At 58.5% G+C, this 13801-nt stretch overlaps 1 protein-coding gene and 1 long non-coding RNA gene across 4 annotated transcripts in view; both read right to left on the reverse strand.

Moving 5' to 3' along the window:
• Positions 1-211: 211 nt before the first annotated feature.
• Positions 212-13801, reverse strand: part of LOC111816084 — a 14156-nt gene continuing 566 nt past the window's right edge. The window contains exons 2-3 of the long non-coding RNA XR_002820595.1: positions 12778-12781; positions 212-224 (exon numbers count right to left, since the gene is read on the reverse strand). This is a non-coding gene — a long non-coding RNA (uncharacterized LOC111816084). The remainder of the gene's footprint in view (positions 225-12777; positions 12782-13801) is intronic.
• On the reverse strand, positions 3629-11805 carry Skor1 (SKI family transcriptional corepressor 1). Of its 3 annotated transcripts, none has more exons than XM_004628789.1 (9): positions 11783-11805; positions 9263-11471; positions 8137-8230; positions 7139-7246; positions 6552-6623; positions 5073-5147; positions 4751-4825; positions 4171-4236; positions 3629-3720 (listed from the first exon to the last, which is right to left on the reverse strand). In XM_004628789.1, the coding sequence occupies exons 1-9, from the start codon at positions 11803-11805 to the stop codon at positions 3629-3631; spliced, it is 2814 nt and encodes a 937-aa protein (XP_004628846.1). The 3 variants fall into 3 exon arrangements, with proteins under 3 accessions (XP_004628846.1, XP_004628845.1, XP_004628844.1); XM_004628788.1 differs by having other exon boundaries at positions 3629-3723; XM_004628787.1 differs by having other exon boundaries at positions 3629-3723; positions 9263-11474; positions 11702-11805.

Raw genomic sequence — 13801 nt, forward strand, 5'->3', positions numbered from 1 at the left:
TGTGTGTGTGTGTGTGTGTTTGCTGCATTCAAGGCAGGAGTCCTGTCTCTGTGAAGCATCAAGGCTACACTTTACAGTCCTCCTTGCAACATGGACAGGAGGGGGAGGCAGCCCTCTCTTTGGGACAGGGCTGGAAGAGGAAGAAAGTTTTCCTATCGCAGGTTGACAATAACTTACTTGACACCTGCCCCCCAAACTAATCCTACTGATGAAAGATCTCCTTCCTGCGCAGTAAGCTTGTGCTTAATTAACCTTAGGCAAATGAGCTTAATTGCTTCTCTGTGGCAGTTGTCCAGAAGCACTTAGGGATTTCTTCCCGCAGGCATTTCCAGCACCCACATGAACTGGCCACGCTGGAACCTTTTCACGTGGACAGCTGTGTACCAGTGGAGCACAGGGCGCCATGGCAAGAGATCACAGGAAAAGGCAAAGTGTGACCCCAGTTATTAAGACACAGTCTCTTCGGAATCAGACCCACACATCCAAGCTGGTCTCCAGAACCAAGTGTCATCAGAACACAGGGGTTCCTGTGTGCTCTGAGTTGGGGGCTCCTTTAAGTGCTTTGGGAGACAGGTCACCCACATTGCCAGAGCAAAAGGAGGTTGGAAGCCACATCCTGGTTTCTCACAGAAGAGTAGACAATAGAGCAAGGTGATATTGTCCTCAAGTGCATCCCCCGCTCGCTCGGTCTCTCACCTTCGATTTGCCAGCCAGGTGGGGATAGGGACGGGCTGTCACATCGCTATCCCAAGAGGACTCCCGTTCTAGAGGGAACGTGGTGGGGTGGAAGGGACTCATTTAACTGGCTCCTAAACTCGCACCTTGGACTCGAGCCAGATCTCATGGAGACACCCTTGGGGGCTATGGGTGCCGAACCCCACAGCGCGAAAGAACACCCGGAGAACCTTGTGAGTCCTTCCTCTCAACCCACAAGCCCGTCCACTCCGTGAAACCAAGATACGCGAGTCTGGGACTTCGGGCGTCAGCTGTAGTGCCCCAAACCCGTCACAAGGTGGCAACGTTGTGGCGAGAAACAGACTCAAAATGCTGGGTGTTTTTCTAAAGAATATTTTCCCTATTAATGTTTCATTTAACTTAATTAGAATCTGGTAAACTAATTAAAGTAGCTACGAGCCCCGCAATCAGCAATAATTCGTATAATTATTGATAATTACATCCATACCAATCGTTTGGTTATTAACATGGGGGGACACAAACACTTCGAAAGAGAGCAGGAGCCCAGGAGGGTTTTTTTTTTTTTTTTTTTTTCCAACTCCGCTTTGCAGGGTCGCATCCGCCTACTCCCCAATCCGCAGAGGTTCCGGCCCAGATGGAGCGCCTCTTGCGGCGGGTCCCAGCTGTCGTGCTTTCTCCACTTGGGAATTTTGGGGAGGAGGGCCGAAAAGAGTATTTGGTTAAGCTCCTCTGTTGGGCCTCAGCCAAGGAAGGAACTTTCGGCCCGGGTGGTCCCCATTGCGTCCATTTTGCAGAGAATGAAGGTCGAGCTTCGGGGGTGCATTTATGCTGTGGGGAAAGAAACCAAATGCATCCTCCGAGCCCATCGCCACTCGCTCCTGGAGCACCCCGGAGACTCAAGTCACTTCCTCTCTGAATGTCACTTTTGGGGTACCATGGAGAACTGATCTGGTGGTACACTGATGGATTCTGACCTCCTGGGGAGTCCTGGCTTCGTTTGCCCACATGCCTCTCCGCCAGTTTCCTCAGGCCCTCACTGGAATCAGCCCTGGAAGTACCTTGGGAGATGAGGTCCCACAGCCCAGGCTCAGGGAGGTTGGGGACTGGCTTCTAAGGCTGGGGGCTGCGCCCCTTCCAGAGGATAGAGTGTGCCACCAGCTCCAGCCCCAAGCCCCCAGCCCCCTGCTTGCCTCCTCCCACTCCACCCAGTCCTGATGTCCCAGATGTGCACCCCAGGCTCCTCACAGGGAGATGAGGCCCATGTCCACTGCCATGTCCCTTCCCGAGGGATGTGCAGAGCCAGTTTGGGGTGTACCTGAGTGGAGCCATCAGAGCGCTGTTGTGCAGTGGATTGGGCTCAGTTTACCTCCCAGCGCACGTACTTGTAGTATCTCTCTCTCTCTCTCTCTCTCTCTCTCTCTCTCTCTCACACACACACACACACACACACACACACACAAGGGTATGCAATTAGCAGACAGGCAAGTTCAGCCCCACACCCAATACAATTAAGCCCCATGCCCAATACCTTGCTCTTTCCTACATCTATCTATCCTTTGGCCCCACCCAGAAATACAGTGTTGTGCAATTTACTTCCACTATCTGTGGCCCAGTGGGCAGGTGCATTGGAAACTGAGGCCAACAGGAGAGGCTTGCTAGGACATGCAGGCATCGGAGGCCCAGCCAGTGCTGCAGCCTGGGGTGCCTCACTTCCTGAGTTCCTCAAGTCAGCTGTGGCCTGGGCTCCCTTCTGTTCTTAGCAGCAGGCCAGGCATGGGTGAGCTTCAGGTTTTCCCCTCCCAGGCCTGTCAGCCCAGGCCTGCCCTCCATACTTTGCCCTGCACCCTGTGCCAGTGCTCCAGGACCAGGACAACAGCGCCTGTGCCAGCCACGGGGGCGGAACTCAGGATTTAGGGCAGGCCCTGTGGACACTGGGATGAACAAACCCTGGGCCCTACAAGAGCTTGAGGGAAGGGATGTTGTAGAGTGGACCACCAAGTCCTTCCCCTGTCCCCAACCAGGGCCCGAGGGAGGGTCCTGGTGCGCAGAGGGTGTGGCCCGTGGGCAAGGCTGGGTGTGCCTCGGTAGTTAGTAAACGCTGCCAGCTGTGGAGTGCAGCTCTCACCCAGACACAGGAGGTGGCCCCCACACCAGCTGCGGCCCAGCACCCTGCCCTCTTGGCCTGCCCTCTCCCATCCCCTGCACTCCCACCTCCACAACCCCAGAAAGTGACAGATTTTTCTTTTATTAAAAACAAAAGTCACAGATACAGGGTGGTCTCCCCCAGACAGGCTCAAGGTGGTCGCCATCGTGAGTCAGTTGTCGCCCTTTTAAAGTGCCGGTTACATCAAGAGGTCACAACAACAACAACAACAAAAAAGACAAAGCAAGAAAAGGATTACGAAGCGGGAGGGTAAGTGGGGCCAGGAAAAGAAAGAAAATCAACTTAGACTCACAAATAAATGCGCGTGAACCTAACACCGAACCAAGAGACCCAGTACATTTACATCCATTGCACATAGCCACTTTGTCCTCAGGAACAGGAGTTTCAAGCCGACTAAAGCCAGTGAAGTCGCTACAGTGTATTCACAATTGGGACCCCGGCCTGCCCACCCGGTGCGGGTGGGAGCTGGGAGCAGTCCTTTTTGTCCCCCTCCCCCACTCGTGGGTCCACTTAACCCCTTGAGTTTCGAGGCCCTGAAGTTTAACCGAGGGCAACGCGGTATTTACACTGGAAAACAGAGCCAGGCCCAGGAACGGGCGGCAAGGCCGGGGAGCCCGGGAGGCGCGGGCGGCGGGTGAGCTGCGGGCGGGCTGTATTTACATCGGTCGGTCTGAATGGCTTGTTCCTCGCTCCGCCCGGGCATCGCGGCCGGTATTTACAAGAAGGAGCAGCATGGCTTGAGGGCGCGAGGGCGCGGCCGGGCCGGCCCTAGGGCAACAGTGGGGGCTTGAAGGAGCAGTTGCCGGTGCAGTGGCGGGGCGTCAGCATCTTGCAGGAGAAGTGGTGCAGGGCGTCGTGGGCTTCTGGGGAGAGAGTCGCCTGTCAGCCCCCCTCCTTGGTCTCAGCAACCCTTTGGGCTCGGGGACTCTCAACCCAGCGGGCCAGAAAGGTGGTCGAGAGAGACCTGGTGATTGACAACCACCCCTCCGGTTCTATAGCTCCATCTGATGTCAGAGGAAACTGAGGATTGGAGAAAGGGTTGAGCTGTTCATGGCCAGATGGCTCTGAAGGCAGAATGTTTGGATGCCCAGAGTTCAAAATGATGTTCCTTTCTGTCCCCCCAGTCGGTCTAGAATAAGCCCCCCACTGCTGTCAAGCCCCACCTCCCTCTTCTGGGTCTTTGACCCCAGCAACCCTGGCTTCTTCTCTCCCAACCCCCCAACTGATCCACCCAACCACCCATCCATTCACTTGTTTGGGCCCAGCTAGTCCCTGGCACCCCCTTCTAGCTTTGTTTTTCAGTTCTGCACCTTTTAATTTCTGCTGGATGGCATAGCGTGCCTTCCGCTCCTGGTCCAGTTCGTTACAGAGGGTGTCTGGAAGACAAGGCCAGGAGGTGAGTGAGGGGGCCCAGAGCACCCTTGGGTGGGCCAGCAGGGTCACAGCCCAGGCCACATCCTACCCCCCTCTTGCAGCCCCTCGAAGAAACTCCTGGGTAACGAAGGGGCGGGGGTACCTGCGCTCTCAAATGCAGGCTGGCACAGGGAGGAAATGGCCTGGGATGGCGCTTTAAGGCAGACGGATCTAACCAAAATTAAAGCAAACTTAGGCATTACTTCCCAGGTAATTTTACGCCTCGATTTTTAATTTAGAAACCATGGAAATTGCCGCGATAAGAAGTTCAATCACTCCATGTAATGATGCCTGCAAGCCGTTTGCTGGGCTCGCTTGCCATTCTGAGGCTAATCAGAGTATACAAAGGATATTAAATAAAAAAATAATTGTTAAATTACCTTCAATTTAAATCCAAATGACTGAGCCAACATTGCGGCTCCTGCCAGACGAGAGGCAGTTAGGGCCGTGCGTGCGCTCACCTGACTCCCGTCTTACCTCTGACAATTTGCAGCTGTTGCACCATTTCTTCTCGATAAGCCAATTCCCTCTTCATTTGATCCTGAAAATTATCTGTGCAAATTGATTAAGTGAGAGCTGTTACGCACAGCCTCCTCTCCCAGCTTCACTTCCGCCTCCCTCCTGGCCTCCCCCCTACCTCCCCGCAAGTCATTCGCCTAGCTGGAAACTCAGGAAAGTGTGTGTGTGTGGGGGGGGGTGGGTTGATCTCACAAGGCCCAGGATGGCAGCTGCCTGCACCCAGGTCCCAGAACTGGTCTGGGCAACACCATTGCAGTGGGCTGGGGAGGGATGGAAGTACCTTTGAGACTCTGAAATTCTCTCTCCAGCTTCTTGCGGAGATCCATTTGCTCCAGGAGCAATTTTTGCAACTCCTCTGTGAAGAGGAGAGAGTCGGATGTCAGGAGGGGGTAGGCTGGGGAATTCTAGGGACTCACTAGGGAGTGAGGTGCTGTGACCCAAGTTGGGGTTGTGGCCTTCAGTACTCCGATTTTCCATTTGCATTCAAAGGATTTGATCAAAGACACAAGGCTAGGGGTAGGATACCCAGGAGAACCAAATTCAGAAGGATGGAGCCTATTTTGGATTTCTGGGCCCTGGTTCCCGGGAATTAACCAGCTCAGTTACATGCTAAACTATTCTGAACTGTTTCTAACTCCCTAAGCTTAGAGGATAGATGACACATAAGAATGTGATTTCCCTTGTCAAGTGTCAGGCCTAATTAATCCTAATCTTGACACAAATCAGGGAGAATTTGGTCAAAGCTTTGAATCACCTTCCCAGAGAAATACACATACTTAACACTGCCTACAATTTCAGGAAATTTACAGCCCCCCCCCAAATCCATGCTAAGAACCCTCATCTAAAACATAAATGAGGGCTGAGGGGTGTGGTGAATGAGTGCTGGCCTAGCATGCACAAGGCCTTATGTTCAATCCCCAGTACCATAAAACAAACAACAGTGACTTTGTGAGTAATGGCATATCCTGTAAAATCTGTAAAAGACCATAGAAAGCCACCTACGCTTGTTTCCCTTCTCCCTCCAACTCCAAGACTGCCCATGGGCTGGGTGTGTGACCAGCTCTGTCCAGAACCCTCAGAAACCAGTTACAGAGGGGTCTGGCTCCAGAAGATGCCCCAACCACGTGGCTGTCAGTGTTTGGAGCCTCCCCAAGGAAGGCTGCCCTGAAACACAGGACTGTGGAGAGGCCAAAAGGATCCCAAGACTCCCCTTTCTCTGTGCTTCAAGTCACCTCCTCCCTCTTGCAGGCTGAGCAACAACCTTGGGTAGCCCTTTCTGCAAAGAAGCTTCGTCCTCACTGTGCTTACAGGCCAATTCCAGGAGGGAGCACCCTGGAACCTCTCTCTTGATCCTAACGCAATGCCTCCTAGCCAGCATGTCCTTCCAAAATAATTCTGTCTTCCAGGGAACTGGGAGAAACCCCAGATTGCCCTGCCTGATTGGCCACAGCATCAAGCTCTGAGAAGCATTCCTCTCTCCGTCTTGCTAGCCCTGTCCGACACAGACTCAGGCCTTAAAGCGCATACTTTCAATAAACCTCCAGGGACTTGGTTTACTCTCCCCATCCACTAACCACACTTATAGCTCTGTGCCAGAATGTGCACAGAGGGTTAACGTTCTTCCAGGGGAAATAAAAACTGATCCCCCCCCCTCCAATTGCCATGGCCTTCCCACAAACCTGTAGGAACTATATCTCCTCCTCAGGCAGTGTCCACCTCCCTCCAGCATAGCATCTCCATTTCACAGAATTAACCTCACCTCTGGCCAGGTTTTCAATATCTTTCTCCACCAGTTGAGTTCCTGTGACATCCAAGGTGATCCCGTCTTCCCCTGGGATGCAAGGACAGGTGAGAGGGGTTCTGTACCCTGAAAGACCTCCTCGAGAGAAGAGGAGTGAACTTCCTGGGAGCTGTGCCAAGCGAGGGGTCCAATCTAGACCCTCTGCCTGCCCTTGGAGGAGATGGCTACAGGCATCCATCCAGAGCCCCACCACCCAAGCTATGTTTGAGAGTAGGAGAGTGGGCCCAGGCCAGATAGGTTGTCCTTGGGAAGGAAGTGCCTGTGGCCTATTTTAGGAAGCTGTCCCTCCATTTCCTTTCCTTATACCCTCCACCCTTACCCAGAAGAGCCCCAAGTCACCAACGACTCAGCAGCTCCAGTCAGAATGTCCCCTCCCTATACTAAAGAGTTATGTGCCCGCAGAGGAAGGGAAGACCCAGGAACCGCTGGCTCAGGACACAAAGTCTTGCTCGCGGGCCCTTGAAACCTGGGCAACCTGGGCAACCTGGGCAACCTGGGTGCCAGCTTCCAGCCGCGGGCGGGGCGCGAGGAATCCGCGGGCTCACCTCGGTCTGTGTTCGCGGGGCTTGGCTGGGAGATGCTCCTTTGGTCTGAGTAGGATTTCCTCGTTTCCAAATCATCGGCGGTCGAGTGATTGTCTTCTTTATCTGGCTCTTTAAAGGCAATAAATCGAGTTTCAAGGACAGGCAAAGAAACCGCGACCCCGATACTGCCAGAGCCGCCGCGGTTGGGGCGCTCAAGTCCTAATTAAAAACGTCGTGGCCGCCTCAGGTTCCCGGCTGCGCGCCCAGGCTCGCGCCCTGAGGCTCAAGGCCGGGCACCCCTCCCCCTCGCGCGACGGGGCCTGCCTGCTCTTCCTCCCGGCTTCACGCCCCCTCCCCAACCCCTTGGAAAAGAGTGAGACGAGCCGCGGAGTCCACCAGGGACAAGCGACCTACATCGCGCGCAGATACTGGGCCACCGCGAGCGCTCGTGGCCGCCGGGTCTGTCCGGGAATCTCCCGCGGAGACCACAGGCCAGGCGGCGACCTTCTGGGTGGAGTTGGTGTTGGAGGCGCATTGTCCAGCCCGGGCTCGGCCGCTTCCGCCAGGCCTGATATCCGAGGCCAGGGCCCTCCTCTGCTAGCAACGTGGTCCCAGGAGTGCACCAGCCCCCCCCCAGCTATCCCGCCGCTGCTGGGTCCCGAGTGCGCAACCAGGCGCCTTCGTGGGCAAGCCAGGCCAGGCCAGGCCACGAGGACCCCGGGCCGAACACACTTGCTGAATAAATGAGAGGACGGGGAGGAGCGGCCCACAGGGCTTTTTAAAAGGCTGGAGGAGGTGTCTGTTCTATGGTGGGGGCAGCTGGGTATTGGTTCCAGGTAACCAAATCAGGGGAGTTGGGATTTGTGGCTTTGCTCCTTTTTCTTTCATCATTTTTCTTTCCCTCTCCCTTTCTCTCCCTTCAGTCTCTCTGCGCTTCTCTGCCCTCTCGGGCCTTGCCCCGCCCGGCCCTCTGCCCGCAGCGCCCCCAGGACTGTGGTCCGCGGCCTCGGTTGCGTTACCGTGGGCATCGTGGGCGCAGAGGAAGGAGGCCGCGGGCCCCAACGTCGCCGCCGCCGCGCTCTTCACGTGCTCGTCCCTCTCGGGCGCGTACACCTACCGCGGCAGAGAAATGACAGGCTATTAGTGGGACGCTAGGTGGCTGCCCCGCCCCGCCCCCCCGCGGCCGAAAGGAAGCCCCGAGGGGTGCGGACTTGGCTAGCGCGTGCGGCACCCAGACCCCGGGCTGCGGAGACGCACACGGCCCGCTACGGCGTTCCCGCCACCGTTGTAGGTGCAGGGTAATTATGGGCGCCCGCGAGCAAATGACTCCAAACACAAAGAGGCTTCCTGGGCCGTTCGAAGCCGCCCCCACTTTCTGTGCTCGCCCCATTTTGGACATTTTCCTTCCCGCCCACGCCAGTGCCCAGTCCGCGGCATAAATGACGCCTTTCACATCCGGTTAATGACTCGTGTCTTAATGAGCCGAATGGAAAAGTACAGGTGTGCGCACCTACTTTGAAAACGGCCATGGATCCCCGCCTAGTCGCAGCCCGCTCCTTCAGCTCCAGCCCCGCCAACCCGAGAGCCCCCTCGCCCCACACAAGGCTTCCCAGCCCACAGCCCTGCGGTTCCCAAGGCCAGAATTTGAAGCTGCTAGTTAGGCTGGGAGAGAGAGGTTCGGGGGACCTGGTATTGCTGAGCAACTTGGGGGAGAGGCTACCTCCTCTCCGCCCTGCCCACTGGTCTTCCCTGAGGTTCTGATCCCCTTCTGGATAGGTGCGCGCGGGGCGGGGGGCAGGTCTCCCCCTCTATCTCCCTCCAGACCCCTTTAGCATCTCTGGACGTTTGGCAGTTTCTGCCGATCTCATCACTCCCATCAACGAAAACAATGCACGCGGGTTCTGAAGGCCTGCGACCCACCCCATCCCCACCGCGCCTCCATTCTTGGAAACCTACATTTCTGGGACTCGGCGAGTCCCGCTCCAGGGCGCCCGCGACTGGGTCTGCGAGAACAGCCAGGCACCCGCTCCAAGGCCTGCGCAGAACAAAATCCCCGTCTCCACCCGCACCTGGCCCGCCCTGCACTCAGGTCGTGCGGAGGGGGCAGCAAGGAGGCGCCCTCAGCGGGCAGGGCCCGGGGCTCACCTTGGCCGTCGCGGGGCCTCCCGGGGGCCCGCAAGGCTCTCGCAGCTCGTAGCCGCCGTTCGGCGGACTCCTCTCAGGTCTCCGCACCACATCGTCTGCTGCCAAGTCCCCAAACGGCGACCGACCTGGGGGTGGCCCGAGGCGACGCCGTGGGCGGGGGCTACCGTCGTCTGGAGAGTCTGTGGGACCGTCGGCGCCCGAAGAGGTGGCGGACGCGGGCCCGCCAGCCGGGTCACAGTCGGGACCGCCTCCCGCGCTGGGCGCCCTGGGTGCACTGGGCTCGGCGTCGTCCTGGGCGCCCTCCTCGTCCGGGAAGCGGTTGGACTCCACGTCCACCTCGGGCTCGTCCGCGGTGTCCACGTCGGGCGAGGCAGAATGGTAGCTGGAGCTGCCCTCGCTCAGAAAGTCCGGGCTCACGTAGCCGCCGCCAGTCCCCGGGCCGTGCCCCGGCGCACGAGGGGGAGGCGCAGGCCCTGCGCCATAGGCCTCGCGGGCGCTGCCGTAGAGCTTGGCGATGCTCTCGGCGTCCTTGACCACCGGTCTGAAGGCGGACACATAGGAGCCTTTGCGCGCCGGCGGAGGCGGCGGGGGCTGCAGGGGCGCCAAGGGTGGCGGGAGCGCCTCGTCCGCGCCGTCGTCGTCCAGAGGCCCGCGGGACAGCGCGCTCGGGCAGCGCTCCTCCGCACCAAGGCCGCCCTCTTTGGCTGGTTCGGCGCCATCCAGGGGCTCTGGGCCGCCACCGCCAGCAGCCGCGGCCGCTGCCGCTGCCGCTGCTGCTACTGCAGCCGCCACCGCCTTGGCCTGGCTCTGTGCGGCCGGGTAAGGTGGCACAGGGAGGCTGCCTGCGGTTGGCCAGAACATGGGGAACGTCGGGTACACGGTGGCGGCTGCTGCCGCTGCAGCCACTGCCGCTGCGTCCTTGGCTGCCCCGGAGGGTTGATGTCCCCAGAACATGGCGCCGCCGCCCGGGCCCGCCCCTGCTCCCGGGGGCAAGTGGCCTGCTCCCGGGCCACTCGCTCCAGTGCCCGCGGCCCCGCTGCCGCTCCCTGCACCAGGGCCGCTCTTGGGCTCACCCGTGCCCAACACTGGGTCGTCCTTTTTGGGGCATAGGCCGAAGGCCGTGGGGAAACTGTAAGGATGCGGAAAGAGTGGTGGGGGGAGCTTTTGCAGGAGACCGAACCCTTTGCTGGGCACTGGGATTACCGGGTAGCTACGAACGCCCGCACCGCCTCCAGGACCGCCTGGGCCCGCTGGGCCGCTGGCTCCTGGCGCCAGCCCCAGTCCGCGCGGCGGGTGGGGAGGAGGTGGACCCGGAGGCCCGGCGGCCTCGTCTTCTCCGCAGCGCAGGCTTTTGTGGGGCGGTGGGCCGGGGGCCATCTCGGCACCGCATCCTGGGCCGCCGCTGCCCCCGGCATTACCCTTGCCCTGCCCTCCTGACCCGCCGTTAGCGCCTCCGCCGCCGCCTCCTTGCAGCGAGAAGGTCCGCTTGCGCGTGCCACCGTTAAACATGGCCTTGACGTCCTCCCAAGCGTGGCTCAGCTCGTCCGTGGCCGACTTGTCGCTGAGTTTGAGGTGCCGGCGCCAGGAGTTGAAGTTGGCGGCATCTGGCTGGGTGTACTTGGCGTCGGGAGTGCGGTGCGAGTGGAAGATGAACTTGTTGGGTGAGAAGTACATGCTGCAGTACCCGCACTTGATGCACTTGGCCCGGGAGCTATTGTACCGCGCGGGGATGAAGCTGCCCCGTGAGCCCCAGGCACACTCGTGTACCACATCAAAAGCGAAGTTCTCAGGCAGCTTGGGTGGCTTGTGCTCGCCTAGGAAAGACTTGCACAACCGTTCGGCCTCGCGCTTGGTGATCATGCCGCAGCGGCGGGATGAGATGGGCATAGCCCCGGCCCGGCGCAGGATCTCCAGCTGCACCGGCGTGCACTGCACGCACGTGATGCCCAGGGCCACGCGGCGGTTGTGAATCTCATTGTAGCTGTAGTTTTTGAGGAGGGTGTTGGAGATCTGAGCCAGGCACAGGCGCTCCTGGCCGTCGATGACCAGCGACACGATAGGGACCCCGTACAGCGATGTCTCGCCCACCTGGTTCGGTTTGAGGGCGCTGGAACCCGAATAGGGCTGCAGCTCTTGTTTGGAGTTGGGCGAGGAGCTGCCCTCACGACCTGGCCCCAGCTGAGTGGTGAGACCCTCCATGCCACCGCTCCTGCGAAATAGAGAAAGCAGACAGCAGATGAGCCATTTCCAGAGCAGCCGCCTTGGCTGGGCCGCCCAGTGGGGTGTCCCGAGCCAGGCGCTTGGGGGTATACTTGGCAGTGGGGTGTCCAAGCTCTTTGGCCCCCCCGCAATGGGGGTCTTTTGTTATTCAGACCGATGTCAGCACCAGAACAAAAGCTCCCGGGGTTTGAGTTAGGAGAGGGGAGTAGTGGAGATCCCAGGAATGCCCCAGCTGCACGGAATCCAATCCCATTTTTGGATTGGGAAGGAAGTGGGACCCAGAGACGGAGAGTGACTTGCCCAAGGCCACACAGCAATGCCATTAGATCCAGGCTTTCTAGCACTCAGATCCACGCTCTTTTAGCCATCCTAGCAGCCTGCCCTGCCATCCCGGGTCCTGAAGCCCAGACTTAGGGGACGGGTGGCCCTTCTGCTTAGTAGCGCTTGTACTAGGGCGGGCGGGGGCAGCGTGGGAGGGTAGGGAGGGACAGTCACTGCCCACCTTCAGACTGGTGGGGGCCTAGGAGAGGGCAGGGAGATGGAGGAGGGACCTGGGGATGCTGGGAGGGGCAGAGGCGGAAGTGACCGCTGTTCGCGGTGCTGAACCCTACCCTCTCCAAAGCACTCCTTGAGCTTCCAGACCCAGAGTGGCCCCTGCTGCGCCCAGCTCCGTGCTGACCGGCTTCCGGGGACCACCGGACAGGTTTCCACCAACCCGAGTTTCTCTTCTCACGCCTGGTGCCCCACGTTCGTTGAGCAGAAAGATTCCGGCTAGATATAGAAGCTGTTTTCTTTCCAGCCATCAGTAGGACAGCGGTTGAGCAGTGTCTAGCCACATTTTCAGCACTTTTAGCTGCGTTCCAAGCCAAAGCTGGCTTCCATTTGGGTCAGTGCATGGGACAGAGTGGTTCTCAAAGAAGTTTCTCAGAAACTACTTCTCCACTTCTGATGGCCCACTCACTCTCTGAGCTTTCCTCCTTCACAATGTGCTTTTCCTATCAGGTCAAACGCAGTCATTGAGGGCTCTGAACTTCTAGTTTGGGAGTGTTTCTTCTCTGAGGGTTCTTCATTCCCATCTGTCCTGACTCATGTGGGCCTGAAGCAATCAGTCCTGGTGGGTCTTCGGAGCCACCACAAGGCTCCACGCAAAAGTTCCTGTGATCCCGTGCTATGTTCTCTGGCCCAGATGGAGACAGTTGTACCCGAAGACCTCAGCAGCCAAGTGGAGCGGGACCTACGAATTGATGTTTAGGGTCTTTTAGGTCGCTCGCCTGAGCCACGTGTTTTAGACACACAAGGCTCCCACCTGGCCCAGGACTGCAGGTGCTTTTACAGCTCGGGCAGCCCAACCCGGAGGATCTCTCCCTTAAACTCGGCCAGAAAGGCAAATCCATTTCCAGAAGGGCAACTTCAACCACACAGGGGAGTCTAAGTTCAAAAGCCTTGGGTGAAGGAATCTTCTACCTGCCCCTCTCCCCTTCCCCATTTATTTAGGGCTCTCTATTTGTCGATTTTATCTGTTCCTGAGCTGTCTCTTCCAATTCGCTCCTGTTTCTCCCATCTGTCTTGTACCTTCAGGTACCAAGCTACTTATCTCTTATCTGTTTCATCTTTATCTCTTAGAATCAACCTGAAACAAGTTGACCCTCCCTTGTCATTTAAGCCAGTGGTAATATTTTACTAGGCAAAACCACGGGCCCCAAGTCCATGTCTGAGGAGTCAACAAGACGAGCCCAGGGCCCCCCGGGGAGGGCTCTCAGGAAGGCTGCGTAGGTGGCTGGGGGCGCCCGGCTCTGGGAAATGACTCTGACTGCTCGGTTTCCCGAAACCCGTGAGTGTGCCCGGCCCGCATCCAGTGAAGAGTGCAACCCGAACCTAGCGCTGAGGGTCCTAGTCCCCGCGGGGTTTTCCCGAGTAAAATAAGGGAACTCCGGGCCTTGGAGCCAGAAGAAGGGGGCCCTAGGAAAGCAATAGCATTTCGAGGGGCCAAAGCAGAAAGCACCGACTAAGGGTTGTGCTCAGTGACAGGGAGCAGCGGCCAGGGCAGCTCGAGAATCCCTCTTCGGCTCCGGGTACCTCAGGGCCGAGCTTGGGGAAGGAAAACGGGAGGGAGGCGGGCAGCGGTGAGAGCCCGGCGGCGGAGTCGTTAGGTACGATAAAAACAACAGCCACAAGAGTCCACGTTACAACTAAACGAAAAAAACGCCGGAGCGGCAGGGCGCGGGGACGAGGGGCTGCGGGTCGCGGGCACTCACCGTGCGGCGGCGGCTGGAGCTGGGCGAGCGGCGAGCGGAGGTGCGCGGCGGGCGGAGCGGCGGG

Source organism: Octodon degus, unplaced genomic scaffold (genome assembly GCF_000260255.1).
Source record: "Octodon degus isolate 3935 unplaced genomic scaffold, OctDeg1.0 scaffold00026, whole genome shotgun sequence".
NCBI classification, from domain to species: domain Eukaryota; kingdom Metazoa; phylum Chordata; class Mammalia; order Rodentia; family Octodontidae; genus Octodon; species Octodon degus.